General features: G+C 37.7%; 1 protein-coding gene across 2 annotated transcripts in view; it reads left to right on the top strand.

Annotated features, from left to right (window-relative positions):
- Positions 1–22,313, top strand: part of FSHR (follicle stimulating hormone receptor) — a 206,704-nt gene that overhangs the window by 73,773 nt on the left and 110,618 nt on the right. For both annotated transcript variants that reach the window (XM_011981596.1, XM_011981595.1), the window contains exon 2: positions 18,238–18,309. In XM_011981596.1, coding sequence (XP_011836986.1) covers positions 18,238–18,309 — 72 coding nt within the window. The remainder of the gene's footprint in view (positions 1–18,237; positions 18,310–22,313) is intronic.

Raw genomic sequence — 22,313 nt, 5'->3', positions numbered from 1 at the left:
CATTCTGCTTGCCCTCATTAAAACTTTACCAGCCCTGGGTCCCATTCTCTTATCCCTCTGCATCACATACACATGCAGACTTGTGAGCATGGGCTTTGGGACCAGACGGGCTTTAGAACTACATCTGCCACTTTCTGATTGTGTCCTTGATCAATGAACAAACCATGCTTAGCTCAGTGCCCTCATCTGTAAGTGGACACAAGTATGGATAGTTACCTACTTCACAAGATGATTTTGAGGATTACATTAGATAATGCAAGTGAAATATTTAGCACAGTACCTGATACAGCAAGTACTAAATGCCACCACTGTCATCATCACCACACACTCTATACTATAGTTATTAGACTACATATATATATATATATATATATATCTCAATATAATTAAAATTGGCAGAGAAGGAAATGTGTCTGTCTTATCACTATTTTTTTCTGAGAAACTTAATGTGTGTCATGTAGTAGATGTTCAATAAATAATTTGTAAATGAATACAGTATACATTAGTCCTCTCCCACATCTTTCTCCTTCCCTTGCTCCCTCCCTCTGTCTCCATCCATCCATCTACCACCCATCTATGGATACGTATGTAATTTTTAAAGAACTGTTTCTTTTTTATCTCTATTACTTTATGCATGATTGATCTTCTTTTCGTTCCAAGTAATTGCCTTATGACTATACATGCTTTTATTTTTTCAAACTATTTCTGATTGCTTATTTCTCTGGCTAGAACATAAGCTAATTAAGGCAGATACTTTGTATTTTTTTATCACTATGTCCTCAGGGCCTAGAGCAGTGTCAGACATATGAATAGGAACACAGTGAATATTTGTCAAAAGTACAAGTGAATGCTCTCTGACTCTTTCAATATCAAATTCTGGTTCTTCATGTTGGACTCCCCTCTCTGGCTTTCTTATCTCAATTCCATCCAGTGCTCTTCCTGTTTACTGTTATAAACACTACCCTCATTTATGTACTATATATACCTGAGGTAGAAGAGTCCTTTCCACCCTGATATGGCCCCAGTTACCAAAAAGCCTAACCTCCATTGAGCAAAGAGGACCTCCAATAGAATGTGTATATGTCCTGTTTATTTGTGTTCTTATTCCAATGCCTTGATCTATGACTGAAAGGAGAGAGATTTGGGATAGGAGTTCATTTGGGGGAAAAAAAAAACAAAAACAAAAACCTTTTCCATCATGCCCACAGGGTCCCTAAACTACAGATCAGAGCAACTTGCTGCTGCCTCCTTATGCCATCCTACTAAAGCAGGTGTTCTCAGTCTTGACCACACATGAAAATCACGTGGGGATCTTTTAAAATAAGGATGCCTGGGCCAGGTGCGGTGCCTCACACCTATAATCCCAGCACTTTGGGAGGCCAAGGCAGGCAGATCACCTGAGATCAGGAGTTCGAGACCAGCCTGACCAACCACGGCCAACATGGTGAAATCCTGTCTCTACTAAAAATACAAAAATTAGCTGGACATGGTGGCAGGCACCTGTAATCCCAGCTATCTGGGAGGCTGAGGTGGGAGAATTGCTTGAACCTGGGATGTGGAGTTTGCAGTGAGCCGAGATTGTACCACTGCACTCCAGCCTGGGTGACACAGCAAGACTTGGTCTCAAAAAAAAAAAATTTTTTTTTAAATAAGAAATAAAATAAGGATGCCTGATAGCACACCCACCTCCAGGAGAGAGGCTCAGGCATTTACAGTATGGAAAATTTTCCCCGGGTGGTTATAAAATGAAGCCAGAGTTGAGAATCACTGAGTTCTGAAGCCCTTTCGGACTGTAGCTTTTCAGGTACCAGAAATCTCAGACTCAAAGTCTTAAGTTACAAGACAGAAGAACAGATCAGCAAGGACTCTGACTAACTGACAACTTATGCCATGTATAAGGTGTCACCCATCATCAACTACAGCCAATTGCGATTATGTGAGAATGCAGCTCAGTGTTGCTAGATCTTCTGTCTTTAAGAGAAGCCATACATCTGCAATTTTAGATGAACTCTCACAATGTAAAGTGCTGGCACCTATTCAAATTTCTCTATAATGTAGTATGGGCTGAAATAAAAGCATATCTTGGGCTGGATTACATTCATGGGCCAATCATTTGTAGTTTTTACTTTATGACAACTGCTCTCCCATATCCTAAGAATACCTTTCTATATTTTTCACCAAGTCTGTATTAAATTCTTAGAAAGTTAGATTCCTTTTTCATTATTCATATATGCTCTAGGTGCTGTTTCAAACAAAACTGATTTGTACGGTTAGGATAATTTTAAAGGGCCTAAAACTTTCTATGGTTTAAAGAATGAGATGCTAAAATGCCTTAAGCTTAGGGCAATTGCCAGTATAAACATCACTCCCCATTTTCTAATATTTATTAATACCGGGAATATGCAAAGCACTGACTAGGCCCTTGGGAATCCAAATTCCTGTTCTATGGAACTATTTTCTAATATTTATTAATATTAATTAATATCACCCCCATTCTCTAATATTTATTAATACCTGAAATATGCAAAGCACTGACTAGGCCCTTAGGAATCCAGACAGATTCCTGTTCTATGGAACCATCCCATATACTTAGGGACAAAGAATCTAGACCTATGGGATTTTAGTACAAAAGAAACACAAGCCAATAAATGGTGAGAACCTGGCTAGAGTTGAGTTTATATGCAGGAAGTAGTAGAACCTTTGGTTGAAAAGAAAGTGGAGACAGATTGTGAGGTGTTTAAAGTAAATGACAAATGAGTTAAGATTTTTAGAGGCACTCATGAGCAACTGAAGGGGCTTTGAATGTTTTTCATTTTTGTTGGCTTTTGCTTTGTCTTGCTGCAGAGTAGAAGAGTGTTATGGCAAGAAGTGCTTAGGAGGAGCACACCAATCATGGTGTGTGAGACAGATTAGACACTATAAATCAGAGGAGGAAGACCTGTTACTAGGCACAGCCAAGGCTGCAGACATGAGGGCATGAAGTTTAGTCCTGGGTGGTAACATAAATGGGGGTGGGGAAGGTGCAGGCTCAGGAGATGTTGACCTTGACAAGAGTAAAAGGACTGGCTACTATTCAGTCATCCCCTAAGATGGGCTTCATTCTGTGTTGAGCACTTGACACAAAATTATCTCTATTACTTTAAACAGAGTAAGGCTGAAATGGGAGAGCACTTGAAGAGGATTCCACTATATAACCACATTGTAAAATTGATCTTAGAGTCCTTAGAGAGCATCTGGTCCAACCTCCACAGTTTACAAATAGGACTTGACTTTTCCAAGTCACGTATGTACCTTGTAGCAGAGCCAGAATGGAGCTCAGACTTCTAATTTTCAACCCTACTGATCTTTTCTCTTCACCATGTGGCTTCTTCATCCAAAAGCCATTTATTTTTAAATATAAATCAGGTTTCAGATTCAGGAAAGAAGATGAAAGTGATCAGATGATAAAATGTGATAAAGAGAACAATTCCATAACCAGCCAATGCAAACAAGGGAGCGGGGAGTCAGGAAGAAGAGTCTCCACAACCACTATGCAAAGTTTGTATGAAGGAGGAGATAAAGTCAGGAGTGATATACAGCAAGCAGTAGTGCCTACATCCCTTTCATCAGCCTACCACAGATGTTGAGATAAGAGGACATAAATGGAAATAAAAGGAAAGCAGATTCAAAACAGCTATTACAAAGCATTTGTTCACTGGGAGACAATAAAAGTGAAGAATCACACTCTGGAAAGGTTTCTGAGGGGAAATCACGGAGGGACACTCGGGACAATGGAGTGTGATTAGAGCTGGGCTTGGAGTGGTGCCTGCCTCATGTGTTTCTATCTTATAAACATAAACTTCCTCTCCAAAACAAAACATCCTATAATAAGTTAAGTGACACAGTGGCCTACGGATGCATCTACATGAGATAGATTGTCTGAATGTTTAGCTGAATAAATGATCTGATAGAGACTGAATATCTAGACAATTGGATCTCCCCTCCTTTGGCCAGCCATTCTGGTATTATGTTGAAAATCCCTGTGACTGGGGGCCCTGACTTGCAAATGTTTCTTGGATAACTGAAATCCTGCCTAGATGTAAAGTCTAATTTCCCTCTCTCTTCTGAATTGCTCAACAGCCTATGTAATAGCTAAATAAGAGGGAGGAAAATAGAAGTAAGAATGTTTTTCATGTCTTTCTATCCCCTCTCCCATTTAAGTCTATAATACTTTTTCTCCCACAGATAAAACATTACAAAGAATGGCTTGGAGAAGGCTTTTTAAAAACTCAGAAATCATAATATATCAACCAAGATGGAGGCAAATCCACTGTGTTGACACATTTCTTCTCAGAAGAACCTTTGAGCAAGCACCGTAACTGTTCTAGTTTCATAAATGCAGTAAAAGCCAGTGCCATCTAATATTAAAGCCCTATTCTTTCACCCTATTTTGAACTTCTGTATTCCACTACATGGACCTGCTTCAAGTTTGGAGGCCCATAAATGGTGAGGAAGAAGGAGTTTCTTCTTTCTTCCCTATCCTACATCCTCCTCCAGTTGCTGTTTCTTCTGGCCCCACCTAGGTTGGACCCAAGAGGGAGAAAGATTAGAGGGGAAAAGGAGATGGATTTAACACTAATGGAACAGTGGTCATCTGGCTTTGGAGCTCTCTGAGTGTAGCAGATACCCAAAAGCTAATTTGTATTCTCAAGGGAGCTCCTGTGAGTTTTTCTGGTTTCCTCACACTGGAGACCTCCCTCCATCTGCAATTCCTGAGAAGAGTAATACCTCCTCCCACTGGTTTCCAGCAGTTCACGCCACACAACCACTAATTTGGTATCAATTCACTCTACAGACAAATTCACTTTTCTTAGGATGAGCAGTCCAGATCCCTTCTACTGAGTCCAGGTCCAACTCATGGGAAAATTCACATCTTCTCCCAATTGCCTGTGGACCTGATTCTCTCTCTCTCAAAGCAACTGGCCACTTTTCTTTAAAGTTCAGACCTGAGTCATGTTCTAGTACAGCACCCCAAATCGCAGGAAATGCATGTCACCCTCTGTAATTAGTTCTCCTAATACTTCCCACATTTGGCTTAAGGTGAATGACAACCACCCCTTCTATACCATGGAAGAGGGATGCAGAGAACAATGACACTTCTCTTTCAAGAATCATCACTGGGAGACTCTGCCACCTGTCTTAGTCCATTTTGTGTTGCTATAAAGGAGTACCTGAGGCTGGGGAATAAATAAAGATAGAAGGGTTTATTTGGTTCATGATTCTGATGGTTGGAAAGCTCAGGGCATCTGTCTCTGCTGAGGGCCTCAGACTGCTTATACTCATGGCAAAAGATGAAGCTGAGCTAGCATGTGCAGAGATCCCATGGCAAGAGAAGAAGCAAGGCAGCAGGGGCAGGTGCCAGTCTCTTTATAGCTACCAACTTGGGGGAAGAGACCAAGAACTCATTCACCCTCTCCAAAGGAAAGCATTACTCTATTCATGAGGAATCCACCCCTGTGACCCGAACACTTCCCATTGAGCCCCACCTCCAACTTTGGGGATCAAATTTCGAAATAAGGTTTGGAGGGGACAAATGTCTGAACCACAGAAGGATCCCTGGTGAATCTTTTGCATTTACTTGCATACCCTGAAGGTGGATGACAGCTAATGCTGATGTTTAATTTAAGTCAAATTATGTATGGAAGTCCCTCTTCCTATCTGTCAACTGCTCTTCCCTGCCCCACTTGGCTTCAAAACCCATGTGTAACAACATGAGAAATGCAACCAATTAGATGTCCACATGATTTTAGAAGTGGGGTAATCATCTTCTGGATCATAATAAATAGCCACTTCTAGTTATTTAGATTCTATTTTTATCTGGATTATTTCCTAATTTAGTTCAATCTACCTCTTTGGGTCATTTTCCTAAGTATATTCCCAGAAAGTATATTCCTAAGTATATTCCCAGAAAGTTAATATGAGTTAATAAGAGTTTGGCCAGTTAATAAGAGTTTGACCAGAAAGTTAATAAGAGTTTGACCTAAAAGAGTGTGAAGCACAATACTCTTAGCATTTTGAGGCCAGGAAAATAATCAATTGTTTTTCTGCATATCCTTTGCAAAGCTGTTCTCACTTTAACTTTTAAACTTGTGTGAAATTCAAAGAACACAGAGCCCAGTGTCATTTACACTTGGGCCATCATAAAAAGGCAGCTTTCTCAAAAAGAATATTGGCTGTCTTCCAGACTGCCAGAAAGCTTTTTTATGGAATCTTTTAAACCATTCTCCTTTAAGCCAGAAAGGGAAATTAAATTTGGCCAAGGGTGAATGGACTGCCCAAAGTATGAAATATTTCTAACAGAGACAGAGTTTAAGGGAATCATAAAGCTTCCCAATTTCAGGGAAGAAAATGTAAATTCCACCCACCCCATTTATCATGTAAGAAACATTAAGTAACCTGCAGTATAGTGACAAAATTTTTTTTTAGTGTCATCTTGGTGAATTATTTAATCTTTACAGAAATCATTCAGGCACTTTATACCCCTTACAGAGGGGGGTAAAGGTACTATCTGACAAGAAGGGTGTGATGATACTTTTAAATAGCTGTTTTAAAACAAATGAACTAATAAATGATGCTTGGGATATGCCCTGGTGAGAATTTCAATCTTGAAAATTAATTATGAAATATTTCAAGCATGAAGTATAGAGAATATTATAATAAATGCCCATCAGACACCACTTAGCTTTGCCAAATCTTAACACTTGGTCATAATTGCTTAGTTTTTCTTTTTAATATAAGATACCTTAGATACAACTACATACCTCTTCTCTTGTCACAGAAGTGACTATACTGATTTTGGTGTTAATCATCTCCAGAATTTTTTAATAGATATATATGCATCTTTAAACATGTTTTAAAATATAGTTTTTGTTACTATGCCTGTATAATGGTGAGGTCAACAAATCAAGAGACAACTACCATTGAAAAGATAACTTGTTATACTCACAGATCTCAAGAGAAAGGAATCACACCCTGGGGCAGGGGGAGGAACACAAAGAAGCGGCAGGGTCAATCAGAAGACAGAGAAAGTAAGGGGGAAACTCTTACTGTCTTTCCACAGGAACAAGCAGCCAGAGACCAGGTAAACAGGTTAAGATTGGCTAGTTTGAATAACTTCGGCAAACTCTGAAGTGTAGGGGATGTCCCTAGTTGTCAGATACCTGGACCTAGGTAATTAGGGTAGAGGAATAATAGCCCAGAGAGTTAAGAACCCTGTAAAGGAGGTGGCTGGGAGTATAGACTTTGGATTAGTTGGTTTGCATATGAAAGGTGCATTCACAGACCAGTTGTTTGCTGTCTCTGTGAATTCACCACCACCACTGGGAGGGGCAGTTTCTTCAGGGTCAGCAAAGCCAGAAGATGTCAAAGCATCAAAAATACAAAAGAAAAAGACATGATTAATACAAAATAACATACTATATTATTTTGCATGTTTATAAAAATTATCTCATTCTGTTCATGTTGTACAGACATCTCATCAACTTTTTGGGTTTTGCTCTCAACATTATACTTTGGAAATTTTTCCAGCTGATTGCATGCAGCTCAGCTTACTCCTTTTCTCATTTTAAAATTTGGCATTGTGTCAATATACCACAGTGTATTAATGTGTATTCATGTTCATATTTCAGGGTACTTAAGGTGTTTCCAATTTTTTGGTATAGTAATGATGCTTCCGTAATTAATGTTTTGTCTGTCCCCAGGTGCACATGTGGCAGAGAGAAGGACATGGAATAACTGGGTCCAAGGACATTTTGTATCTTCTACTTTAATACATATTGACAAATCACTCTTGAAAGCAGTTGTAGCAAATTACCCTTCCATCAAGACTGTAGAAAATATCCTACTGTTCCAATGCCTCACCAGCATGGATACTGTGAGATTTTCCTTTCAATGTTCGCCAATATAATGGTGAATAATGGTGTCAAAGTATTATTTATACTTCTTGATTACTATTGAAGATGAACTTTTTTTTACACATGTATTAATCTTTTGCATTTTGTCTTCTATAAATTGCCTATTCATATCTTTCGCAAATTTTTCTACTGGGTTGTTTGTATTTCTCTTATTATTTAGCAAATTTCTTTATATACTTTATTTGCATTTATTGCAAATATCTTTCTCCAGTCTAAAGCTTATACATAAACTACAGTTCAGTTTGTGTATCTTTGTTTCACAGAAATTTTAAGTTAAATGTACTTAAATTTATTAACTTTTCAATTTTAGTGCACAATTTTTGCATCTTTTTTTAAAGAAAAGTCTTCTGAACAGATGTTTTATTTAAAAGTTTTAAAGTCTTAATTTTTCCCATTTATATCTTTAGTAAAATTGGAATTAAGATTGAATATGGTAATAAGTGAAGGTCTTAGGTTACTCCACAAGGAAAATCAATAGTCTTAGCATCCTTTATTGATTAGTCCATATCTTCCACCACGGATTTTTGATGATTCACTGTCATTTATCATGTTCTTTTGTTTGTGGTTTATTTCCATGCTCTTTATTTTCCTCCATTGGTCTATTTATTTAAATCCCTGTCAATATCACAATATTTTAATCACTCTAACTTTAGAAAAATCATATTTCCTGGTATGCCAATCCCCTCAATCTTGTTCTACTTCTTTAAAATTGCTTTGGCTATTCTTTAAAACTTGCTCTTCCATATGACTATTAATCAGCCAGTCAATTTCCACATACCCATACAAAAACAAACAAAAAACTGTGCTTTAGATGGGTTTTGCATTTAATTTATATATTGATGTGCATTAAAACTGATAATCTTCACAATATTGAAACTTCCCATTTATGAATGTGCTGATTTCTGTTTGTTTGGGGGTTTTAACTTTTTTTCAATTAAGTATTTGATTACTTCTCCTAAATCCTGGAGCCTGTTTTTTTCTTAGACGAATTTCTTTATATAGTATGACTTTTGTGGTCACTGTAATTGATATAGTTTAAAATAATATGGGGGGATTATTTTTGTTCACTAATCATATACCCAGCTGTCTGACTAGACTTTCTTATTAGCTGTCATAGTGATGTCTTAGATTGGTTACAGAATAGGCTTTTTGTGTGTATAAACAATGATTTTTTCTGTGGGTAATGATAGTTTTTCATCAGTAATTCTGACGTATCTTTTTCGCTTTCTATTCTTATTGTGTAGTAATTATGATGTATCTTTTTCTTTCTCTATTCTTATTGTGTAGGCTAGGGTATCCAGCATAGTATCAAATAGAGGAGGGAACAGCATCATTGTCTCACTCCAATTTTAAGTGGAATGTGTCTAAAATTTCTCCATTCAGTATGATACTTATTTTAGTGTTTAATAGAATTACCCCTTATCAGAGTAAGAATTTTCTTTTTCAAGAACTTTTATCATGATGGATTTCCATTATTATCAAATACATTTTCTATTTCTACTAAGAAAATCATGTGGCTTTTTCTATTTATATGAAAATTTTCTTTGAAAGAGCTGTCTAATATTTAGCAGCTCTTGAATTCTGTGACACATTTAAGCTGATAATAATGTATTATTTATTTAACTCCACTAAGTGCATATTGTCCCTATATTATTTCCTTTCTTTTATTGTCTCTGTCTAGTTTTGTTACCAATGTTACACTAACCACATAAAAAGGGTTGGAGAGCATTCCCTCTTTTACTAGCTGATATTGTTTGGCTAGTATAGGAGGGACCTGGTAGGACATAATTGAATCATGGGGGCAGGTCTTTCCCGTGGTGTTCTCATGATAGTGAATAAGTCTCACAAGATCAGATGGTTTTAAAAAGAGAAGTTCCCCTGCACAAGCTCTCTCTTTGCATGCTGCCATTCGTGTAAGATATGACTTGCTCCTCCTTGCTTTCCACCATGACTGTGAGGCCTCCTCAGCCAAATGGAACTGTAAGTCCATTAAATCTCTTTCTTTTGTAAATTGCCCAGTCTCAGAAATCTCTTTATCAGCAGCATGAAAATGGACTAAAACAGTAAATTGATACCAGTAAAGTGGGGCATTGCCGAAAACACCCCTGAAAATGTGGAAGTGACTTTGGAACTGGGTAATAGGCAGAGGTTGGAAACAGGCAGAAGACAGGAAAATGTGGGAAAGTTTGGAACTTCCTAGAGACTTGTTGAATGACTTTCACAAAAATGCTAAGAGTGATATGAACAATAAGGTCTAGGCTGAGGTGGTCTCAGATGGAGATGAGGAACTTGTTGGGAACCAGAACAAAGGTGACTATTGTTATGTTTTAGCAAAAAGACTGGTGGTGTTTTGCCCCTGCCCTAGAGATTTGTGGAACTTTGAACTTGAGAGATGATATAGGGTATCTGGCAGAAGAAATTTCTAAGCAGCAAAGCATTCAAGAGTTGACTTGGGTGCTGTTAAAGACATTCAGTTTTATAAAATAATCAGAGCATAAAAGTTCAGAAAATTTGCAGCCTGACAACACAATAGAAAAGAAAATCCCAATTTCTGAGGAGATAGTCAAGCTGGCTGCATAAATTTGCATAAGCAACAAGGAGCCGAATGTTAATACCCAAGACAATGGGGAAAATGTCTCCAGGGCATATTAGAGATCTTCACAGCAGCTGCTCTCATCACAGGCCCAGAGGCCTAGAAGGAAAAAGTGGTTTCATGGGCCAGGATCAAGGTCCCCATACTGTGTGCAGCCTAAGGACTTAGTGCCCTGTGTTCCAGCTGCTCCAGCTGTGGCTGAAGGGGCCAAGATAGAGCTCAGGCCATAGCTTCAGAGGGTGCAAGCCCCAAGCCTTGGCAGCTTTCACGTGGTGTTGAACCTGCAGGTATACAGAAGTCAAGAATTGAAGTTTGGCAATCTCCACCTAGATTTCAGAAGATGTATGGAAACACCTGGATGCCCAGGCAGAAGTCTGCTGCAAGGGAGAGGCCCTCATGGAGAACATCTGCTAGGGCAGTATGGAAGGGAAATATGCAGTGGGACCCTGACACAGAATCCTTACTGAAGCACTGCCCAGTGGAGCTGTGAGAAGAGGGCCACCATCCTCCAGACCCCAGAATGGTAGATCCACCAATGGTTTGCACCATGTGCCTGGGAAAGCCACAGACACTCAGTACCAGCCCATGAAGACAGCTGGGAGGGAGGCTGTACCCTGCAAAGCCACATGGGCAGAGTTGCCCAAGATCATGCGAACCCACCTCTTGCATTACTGTGACCTGGATGTGAGACATGGAGTCAAAGGAGATCATTTTGGAGTTTTAAAGATTTGAGTGCCCCACTGGATTTCGGACTTGCATGGGGCCTGTATCCCCTTTGTTCTGGCCAATTTCTCCCATTTGGAATCGCTGCATTTACCCAATACCTGTACCCCATTGTATCTAGGAAGTAACTAACTTGCTTTTGATTCTACAGGCTCATAGGCAGAAGGGGCTGGCCTTGACCCAGATGAGAGTCTGGATTGTGGACTTTTGAGTTAATGTTGAAATGAGTTAAGAATTTTGGTGGTCTGTAGGGAAGGCTTAATTGGTTTTGAAATGTAAGGACATGAGATTTGGGAGAGGCCAGGGACAGAATGATATGGTTTGGCTCTGTGTCCCCCACCCAGCTCTTATCTTGAATTTCCATGTATTATGGGAAGCACTCAGTGGGAGGTAATTGAATCATGGGGGCAGGTTTTTCCCAGGCTGTTCTCAAGATAGTGACTAAGTCTTATGAGATCTGATGATTTTAAAAAGAGGAGTTCCCCTGCACAAGCTCTCTTTCTTTGCCTGCTGCCATCCATGTAGGATGTGACTTGCTCCTCCTTGCCTTCTGCCATGATTGTGAGGCCTTCCCAGCCACATGGAACTGTAAGTCCTATTAAACCTCTTTCTTTTGTAAATTGCCCAGTCTTGGGTATGTCTTTATCAGCAGTGTGAAAAGGGGCTAATACACTAGTCTGTGGAATAGTTTATATAAGATTGGGATTTTTTTGTTCCTTTGAAGGGGTAGAATTTACTTCTAACATCATATGGTACTGACCTTATTTTTTAGTGGACAGCTGTTAAATTACCAACCCAATTTGTTAATAATTACAGATTTATTCACTTTTCTATATCTTCATGAATCAATTTTTGTAAGCATATATTTCTGTAAAAATTATCTATGTTTTCTGATTTTTCAAATCTGTTAGTCTAGGTGTGATATCTCATGCCTGTAATCCCAGCACTTTGGGAAGTCAAGACAGGTGGATCACTCTAGTTGAGGAGTTGAAGACCAGCCTGGGCAACATGGCAAAACCCTGTCTCTACCAAAAACAAACAAACAAACAAAAACAAAAGTCAGCCAGGTGTGGTGGTGCATGCTGTAGTCTCAGCTGCTTGAGCGGCAGGATCAATTAAGCCCAGGAAGTCAAGGCTGCAATAAGCCATTATTATGCCACTATACTCCAGCCTGGGTGACAGAGCAAAACTGTCTCAAAAGAAAAAAAAAAAGTAATGTTATAAAATTGTTCTTAGAGTTCTCTAATTTAAATCTGTTATATCCATAGTTAAGTGCCATCTTTCAGGCCTCTAATTGTTTGGGGGCTTTTATTCTCTCTCAGTTTTTACTCTTTGCTGATTATGAACAAATATTCTTTCTAGTCTTAATGTTTCCAAAGAACTAGCTTTTGGTATTGTTGATCCTCTTTATTGTTATTTTTAATTCATTTTTTCTTATCTTTATTCTTTTTTTCTATTCTTTTAGGTTTCCTCTTTAAATTGCAAATTTAATCGGAGGACATTATGTTAAATGAAACAAGCCAGGGACAGAAAGTTGAACACTATATATTCTCACTAATATATCAAAGCTAGAAAAAGTTGATCTCATAGAAGTACAAAGTGTAGCAGAGGATACTAGAGGTTGGGAAGGGTATGGGGAAGAGAAGGATGAGGAGAGATTTGTTAAAGGATACAAAATTATAGCTAGATAGGAAGAATAATTGCTAGTGTTCTATATCACTGTAGGATGACTATAGTTAACAATATATAATTTCAAATAAAAAAGAAGGATATTGACATTCCCAACACGAATAAATGATAAATGTTTGAGATGATGGGTATGCTAATCACTCTGTTCTGATCACTTTACATTATATGCACTGAAACATCACTATGTTCCCCATAAATATGTAAAATTATTATTTGTAAATTATAAAAAATAAAATAAAAATCACATTGCAAGACTTAAATTTGATAAATTTTCATTTTAGAAATAAAGTAAATGAGAGTATAATAAAGTTTAGAATACTTTGCACCACAATTAACATCTTACTGTTGCTTTCACATTTCCCACTCAGAACTAGAACAAGACAAGAATGCCCACTCTTACTAGTTTTATTCATAATTGTACTGGAAGTTCTAGTCAGAGCAAGTAGGCAAGAGAAAGAAATAAAGGTCATCCAAATTGGAAAAGAAGAAGGCAAATTTGCCTTAATTGTGGTGCAAAGTATTCTAAACTTTATTATACTCTCATTTACTTTATTTCTAAAATGAAAATTTATCAAATATAATGCCTTTACCCATGTTTCTGATTTAAAGGAAATGTACACATACCTTCTGAATTTGTTAATTAGAACTAGATCAACAAAGTCATAGTGAATTATCAGAAGGTTGCTGGTTAAAATAAGCCTTCTATAATAAGCAGAGTTTACAATGTTAAGTGGTAAATCCAGATTTCTTCAGTAAACATTCAAATAAGTGTAGTTCTCTATAACAATCATTTTCAGTGTTAAAATTATAAGAGTCCATGAAACCATTTTAGTAAACCCTTTGCTACTAGTAGAAAGCTCCTTACCCATGTTAGCAATAAACTCAAAGAGAAACTTAACCTTATAATTGCAAAATAGCATGGTAGTGTAGGCTAAACTTAAGCTGTATCTAATATGAAATTATAATGTCTAACTTAATGCTTACCTCCTCGAACATCTCTATCAACAGTCTTTGATTTTACCAGTGTTTCTTATTAAACAACTTCCAAGTTTAAGTTCTAGCAAAAAATGGAATAAAAATTATTGGGTTCATAATTTTCTGTTTCCACAATTCTATTTTTCTTTTAGTAGTTTATTGCATTGGAAGCTTAGCTCATTAATTTTTAATCTAATTTTTTGTTTTCCTTTCTGGTACAATAATTTAAATCTATAAATTTCTGTTATAGGTAGCAATTTACCTATATCCCATGAGTTTAATGTGTTGTATTTTCATTGTAGGTCAATCCAAATAATTCCTAATTATAATTGTGATTTCTTCTTTGACCCATGTATGACTTAAAAGGGTGTGTGTTCGTTTGGTTGGTTGGTTTGCTTCGCTTTGCTTTTGGTTTTTCCACATGGGTGTATGTGTACTGGAAGAGGAGAATTAATTATATTTATTACTGATTTCTAAGTAATTTAATTGCATCATCACCAAAGAAAGTAATTTTTTAATACTGATTTTCTTTGTAACCTAGTTCTTGGTCAATATGTTTTTAGTGTTCTTTATTGACTTGGTGGGGCTTCTAGCCATTATGACAACCCACTTATAATTGTTTCCTGCAAATCTCATGTTGAAATTTAATATCCAGTGTTGAAAATGTGACCTAGTGGGAGGTGACTGTGTCATGGGGGCAGATCCCTCATAAGCGGCTTGGTGCCATCCTTACAGTAATGAATGAATTCTCACTCTATTAGTTTTCACAAGAGCTGATTGTTGAAAAGAGCCTGCCATCTCCCTTCCCTTCCTCATCCTTCATCAATTGCCATGTGATGCCCATTCTCCTTCCCCTACTGCCATGAGTGGAAGCTTTCTGAGGCCCTCGCCAGAAGCAGTTGCTGATGCCATGCTTCTTGCACAGCCTGCAGAACCATGAGTGAAATAAAGCTTTTCTTTATAAATTACTTAGTTTCACGTATTACTTTATAGCAACACAAATGAACTAAGACACTCACCTATTCAATAAGAAACACTAATTTCTTCATTCACTATTCCTTCTTGCATTTTGTGCCTTCCTCCTGGATTAAATTTTCTTATCCTTTAAAGAAATTATTTTTCTAGAAGTTTATTCATAGCTAATTAAATTTGTTCTGAAGTAATTTTATTTTACCCTCACATTTGAGTAATTTTCTACATTGTAGTATTTTAAATTGGCATTAATCTAATAATTTTGAAGACATTTTTACAAGGTTTTCTAATTATTTTTTATTTGAAGGTAGTCTATCTTTTCCCCTCCACTTGCATTTAAAATATCTTCTTTAATGGCTCTACAGTTTTAATTTATAGATGTCTGGCAGTGGATTTGTGTTTTCCTCCCTGGGATTTGTTGAGATCTCTGGATCTGAGGATTTATATCTTTTACAGTTATGAAAGATTTCTGGATGTTATTTCATTGTAATTTAAATTGTTGGTTCTCCATTTTCTATACCTTTCCAGAACGTGTATGAGACGAAAATGTATCTTTATATTCCATCCTCCACATTTCATCTCATGTGCCAGTTTGGTATCAAGATGTAAATCCCTTAGCCTCCAAGTTCACCCCCAGGGTACTTTGGTTTTAGTTTACCTTCTTAGAATTCTGGTTTGCATTCACCACTGCTCAGGGTTCCATCTGGTATTCAGCTGCTTTACTTTGAGCCCCTGGGGATTTCTCATATCCTTGCAAGCTCTACTATGCATTTAAAATAATATTTGTAATGTTTTATAGAAGACTTCTGGGTAATTTTTCGTGAAAATATCTTCAGATTATCTTGTTTATAACATTTCAGGAAACAGAGGTCAATGAAGATTTTAAGCGTCAAAAATATTTAATTATGTTAATAAGCTTGAACCACTTAATACAGACATAGTCCTTGAAAATTTTAGAAAAACATGCACACTACTGGGGCTGAATCAAATGCTTTCTAGTTGACGTTCTTAAATAGAAGAGTTTGTTATTCAAGACCACAGTCTCCATGCATCTCATTAATTAATATTTTACTTTAATGTTTCAATTTCCTTGAAACTTTTAGAGTGTTGAGTAGTTTAAAACAACTTTATTATCTTCCTTTATTGGTTTATTTTCATCATTATTCTGTCTTGCGTTAAATAGGAACAAAAGGAACTTGTACGTATTAACTAAGGTTGTGAGTACAATTAAGGTAGGGTGTTGAGCTAACTTCGATTCATTTTGCATGGATATTCTAGAATTAGATAATCTTTTGTATCTTAAATTAAATCACCTTTTATTTAAATGGCTTAATAAAGACAATGCTTTTAGTATGATCTAATATTTTTGAGGCTTGAGTTCAAAATTCGTCTACTCTTGACAGTATTTCTGTTATATATTTGTGTACTTTGGGATCTTTCTCATCTTAATCCTTGTAAAGAATTTATTGCTATTATATCAACTGTAGCCCTCAACTGTTTTCTGGCAATTTCAAGGTTTCTGGTATTGCCTTCACAGCAAGTATATAAATTCCTCCAGGGCAGCAACAGCACACAAGGTTCTCTCTGATTCCTCACCATAGGGTTGGTACACCTAGCAGCCAAGCACAAACAAGGTGAAAGAAAAGACCTGATTGCCTGAGTAGCAGCTCTGTCTGAAACAGAAATTTCACTAACACCAATAAATAATAGAAGGTTAAAACAATAAAATGTTTATGAAACTATCCAAGTCCATGGTATTTGATTATAATTCCTCCTCACAGACTGCCTTATAAAAGGATGTGTAAAGATAAAAGAAAACCAAATCCCTTTTAATCAGTTACAAAGCAAGAAAAAGCCAGAGGGAAGAAGGCTGGGGAAAGAATCATATTCTTATTATAAAGATTTTCAAAGGGTCAACTGTAACTTCAACCTCAAACCTAGAATTTTCAGAGTGCTCAATAGCCATTCAATTCATTCATTCAAATATTTATTGACCATCTATCATGTTAAGCACTGCTCTAGGCATGTAGTATACAATCATAACAAATCAGGCAAACATTTTTGTCCTCATGGAGCTTGAATTCTAGTTATGAGGAAGAAACAAATAAATGGATACACAAATAAACAGAAGATATAACATGTCAGAATTGCTATGAAGAAAAATTTAAGCAGCGGGAAAGAGGGTCTGGGCCAAGTTTGGGAGATTATCATTTTAAATAGGTGGTTAGGGAAAGCTTCACTAAAATGGTAACATTTGAGCACATGGGGTTCTGAGATAACAACCCATGAGGATATCTGGGAGAGAAATGTTCCAAACAGAAAGAACTGCAAATGTGGAAACATTAAGCCAGAAAGAACCTGGCATGTTCAAGGAATTGCTAGAGGATGCTGTGACAAGACCAGAATGATCAAAGGGTAGTTGTCAAAATTGAGAATGCAGGGTCTATGGAAATAAAGAGCAGAAAGCTCTTGTAGGGCACTGAAGGCCTTTGTAAACAACTTTGATTTCTCCCTTAGTGCAATGAGGAGCCATTGGAAGGAATTTTGAGGCAAGCATGAGACAAATATTTTGAGCAGAAGAAAATGGCAAAAGCTGAAGGCAGCTGAGGTTAAGAGAAGACTTTTTTTTAGATGAGAGACATTATGGCATGTCTTTATATTAGTAAGCAGAATCCAGGAAAGAAGGGGGAAAAGGTGAATGAAATGTGTCTAAGAAAGTGGAAAATTGTCATAGTGGTTACTGAGACTAGCAGAGAGGGAAAGAGACCTAGTGTATATTGGAGAAGCTATTCTTAGGACCCTGGACAGTTCACTCACAGTACCGGGAAAGAAGGCAATGTGTGTAAAGCACAGGTGCAGGCAGGTTGATCAGGCAGTGAGCCCTGTGAAAGTATAAGGACATTTTCTTCTATTGATTTCATTTTCATCTTGGAATAGGAGTCAAGGTCAGCTGAGAATGACAATAAAGGAAGAGGTAATGGGGGTTGGAGTAGAGAAAGAGAACAGGCCTCACACAGGGCTACAGAAGGCAACATAGGGTAGTGGGAACAAGCAAGGTTCATATTCCATCTCTGTCATGTATCAGCCATGTGACCCTGGGTAAGTTTTTTATTCTCCCTAAACTCTAGTTTCCTTATGCAAAATGGAAAGACTAATAGTGCCAGTATCACTACTTGTAGACAGGATGAAAAGAGAGAATGTAAAAGCAAATTTCAACATTACTTTATGGCAAGCACTTAGTATATGTTAGCTGTTTGCTGATATTAATACATTAGCAACTCAATTACTTACTAATAAATAGGTTTTGATATTTTATTTCTACTCTCTTTGCAGGAGGTTTGTCCTCACCAAGCTTCGAGTCATCCAACAAGGTGCATTTTCAGGATTTGGGGACCTGGAGAAAATGTATGTACCTGGCACTGCTGTGAGTGAATGCCTCAGGGGGGCTATAGGGAGTAACTTCAGACCACATCTAGTATGATTATCTGCACTTAGTAGCCGAACTGACATGGTCAGTCAAACTTTCTGCATCTCCTCACATTTTATTGTGTTGCCATGGTTCCTAAATGATAGTGTGGAGTCTTTCAGTGAGGCCATTGAAATGAGCAAAAGAGCAATCCAAGCAATTTTTGTCATTTCTCAAATAAGGGGTTGCTCCCAGAGTACCTGTGAATGGAATTTTCATAAACCAAAGCCTCTTTTTTTCCTGCAGACATCCCATCTCTTTCAAAGATACTTTCTACTATTTATGATTAATTTTTAATTGACAGCAGGACTTAACATTTATGCTGTAGAGATACTCTAGACTTCTTGTTTCCAAGGTATACATGCAGGCCAGTAGTAATTGATATATAAACATTTCAAAGTACTAGAAAAGTTTACAGCACTGATTAAGATTTCCTTTGAAGAGAAGCCCCCTTTGTTACTGCAGACATTCAGTTCACATTGGGGGCTAGTTTAATTTAGAGTTTTTCGAAGACATGGTTTTCTCAAAGCAGGGTGCAGTAGTAAAAGGCAGAGCAAATCCTCCCACACTTAAAGTAATCCTCCCTCCCTTTTAAGGCTCTTGGTACCACCTCCTGGGCATTCAGGGCCGGGGAAATACATTCTTCTCTGCGGTGAGACAGGCAGGATTCACGACTTTAACACCAGTGAGTATAGCAATGAATAGACAGAGTATATACAGAAGGGAATGAAAGCAAGGCAAGAAAGAAAACCTTTAGTTCATGTGTTTCTTTCTTGAAGTCATTAAATTTATCTTTTTGGTTATTTTATATCCCTTTAAGAATAGTACTTCCTGGAGTTTGAAGAAGCAAAAAAGGAATCCATTAACAAAAGAATCACAAAGTATAGAAGATGTCATTATGTTCCAGCAATTAAGCCACCTGTTTAAAGGAGGGTGGTCAGAATCCTGTTTTCAGTGTTAGTTTTAATATAAAATTACTGCATAACCTTGATTAAAGCATTTTACCTTTCAGGGCCTTGATTTCCTCCTCTGTGTATTAAGAGAGGAGTTTTTAAAAGGGGCTTATGTGATTTCCAATTTCTATCCCCATGTTGGAGGAGAGCCCAATTTAAGACCTGTAATCTTCCGGGTTTACCTCACTGAGGACATTCAACTATCACAGGGATTAGAAGATGGGGACACAAACCTGAACAGAGTTCACCAAGGAAACCAGGGAAACAGTAGAGTTGGCGAGCTTTGTGCTCAAGATGTATTCCTGGATGAATTCACCATTCCCTTGCCTGGAGTTAACGTAGACGAAATGACTATTGGATATCCCTGTGTCCCTAAACATCACTATAAGTTCATAGAATTCTAAAGACAGACATTTCAGATGTCACAAATAAGCTACTTTAATCAAGTTTAATCCAGCAATGAATGACCCCTCATTGGGTATTCAACCTCAAGCAAGACCTTCCTGTGACAATATGAATGGTTGAGCTGAGCTGACAGAGCAACAATCCAAGAGACACAGCAGCTGGCTCAGTAACACAACTTGCCCAGACACAGTTGTACATTTTTACCTCATGTCTTCATTAATCAGCCTGAACTGACACAGTGATATGCCAAAATAAAATTGGTCTTTTTTTTATATATACCAAAAGGCTTCAAAGCATTTTCTAGCAGAGGGCCCAGCACTGAACTGAACCTGAGGAGACTTGGGTATTCCTCAGTCTCCGTGCTCACCTTTGTCCATTGTCTCACCTTACACTCTTGATCACCAAGAAGTTCTCATCTCCTTTCCAGACTTATCTCCTTCACTTGTGTTCTTCTAGTTGTTAATCAGTTTCCTGAACTTAATAAATATTGACTTTTTCTTCAGTATCTCCCTCTCCGCAAATCACAAAGTCCTTTTCATTCATTCTGCACATGTGACCAACTTTCACCTATCCATATTGGAAAGAATAAAAGAAAAGTTTTCTGTATAAATTCCACCTTCCTATTATGCTACCTTTTTCTCTCTTCCCCATCAAGACCACTGTGTTGAAAGAGTTGCCTACATTCACTACCTCTCTATCCTCTCTTTTCAATCACTTCTTAGCCTGCCCACTCACTATTTGGCCAAAAATTCTTCAACACTATTAAATTATTCTATTGAAGATCTCAAAAATACCATCGCTACAAGATCCAATGACTTCTACTTTATCCTCTTCTACTTACCTTATATGTAGTCTTTAAATTTCATTAATCATTAATGTCATTCTCCTCAATGCCCTTTCCCCACTTAACTTCTGGGATACCACACTCTCCTGCCTCCCTATTAACCTCCCAGATTGCTCCATATCCAGTTCTCTTCATCTCTCTTGTTCTTCAACTGCCCTTCAAAAATTTAGGTATTCTAGGGCTCTATTTTTGGCCATTTTCTTTTCTTCTAGCTCTACCCTCAAATGACCAGTTGTCAGATAATGTCTTATTACCAGGGTTCCTAAACTTTCATCTGCAACCTCCACCTCTCTTGTGAGGGCATAATTCTTGTTTTGAATTGGAAAGATGCCTAAACATCTAAATTTGAGTGAACTGCAAATACCTGAAATTCAACATATTCAGAACTAGCTTATCTTTATTTTTAAATTTCTCATCTTCCCATATTGCCCAGTGAATAATGTCACCATCTGCCCAGGTTCCCAAACAAGGAAAATCCAGTCTCCCTTGACTCGGGTGCATTCTCTATCCCTTATGCCAAGGTGCTCTTCCAGTCCTACTGACTGCCTCTCAGATGTACTCTGATATCCAGCCCTGTTCTCATTCCTGTTGCTATTAGACCCAAAGTCTCATCAGCACTACATAGCCTACTGTATGAAGCTTCTATGCCTATCCCAGCTCCAATCTTCCTGCCACTCTGCTGCCAGACTTGCACTGTTCAAATTCTCTTGCAGAAGAACTTCTAGGGATCCTCCTCGCTACAGACTTAAGTCATAAGTTCCTGGCACAGGAATCAAAACCCTTGATCTCCCACCATATGTACTGTGTACCTTACACTCTCACCAGGTGGAACAATTTTCTATTCCCCAAGCACTATTATTACCAGACATCATATTGCATATTTAGAATGTGACAGCTTGTTCTTTGGACAATGTCTGGCACATAAAGGGATCAAAAATAATTGCAGGGGAATGAATCAACAAATAAACAAATGAACAAAATATACTTTCACACTGTTCTTATGTAGATGCTGTCCCTCTGTCTAAAATTTCACTTCATAAAATCCTGCTTGTCATTCAGGGACCAGATGAAAAGCTTACTTTTCTACAGAGCTTTTCCAGAACTTTCCAAGTTCTTCCAAACCATAACCCTGTATTCATAATATTAACAGCACATTTATCAGATTGTACTCAGAATTTACAGTTTCTCAGATCCCTTGATTATTCTTTAAAGCCAAGATCAGAATTTAGAAACTTCATACTGAAGTATAACACTAGATCCTGTTGTTTTTACCTTCTTGTTACACCTCTAACCTATCCACTCATCTCTTTCTCCAGCTACCACAATGTTTCCTTGGTATCTTACTCCATTTGTGCTGCTATAAAGAAAATACTGCAGACTAGATAATTTACAAGGAACAGAAATTTATTTTCTCACAGTTATGGAGACTTGAAAGTCCAAAATCAAGGCTCCAGCATCTGGTGAGGGCTTTCTTGCTGAGTCCTCACATGGTGGAAGGTGGAAGGGCAAAAGGGGACAAACATGTCCCTACATGGCAGAAGAGAGAGAACCCACTCCCAAAAGCCCTTTTAAATGGCAACATTAATCTCTTCATAAGGATGGGGCCCTTGTGGTGTGGGCCCTAAACCACTCTCAAAAGGCCACATTTCCCAAAGTTGGAGTGGAGATTGAGTTTGAATAGGAAATTTGGGGAGGAAAAAAACATTTAAACCAGAGCACTTGTGTAACTGCAACAGCCTTC

Source organism: Mandrillus leucophaeus, unplaced genomic scaffold, assembly GCF_000951045.1.
Source record: "Mandrillus leucophaeus isolate KB7577 unplaced genomic scaffold, Mleu.le_1.0 Scaffold229, whole genome shotgun sequence".
NCBI lineage: Eukaryota > Metazoa > Chordata > Mammalia > Primates > Cercopithecidae > Mandrillus > Mandrillus leucophaeus.
The sequence above is the reverse complement of the archived record's forward strand: the minus strand, read 5'-3'. Positions and strand labels throughout refer to the sequence as shown.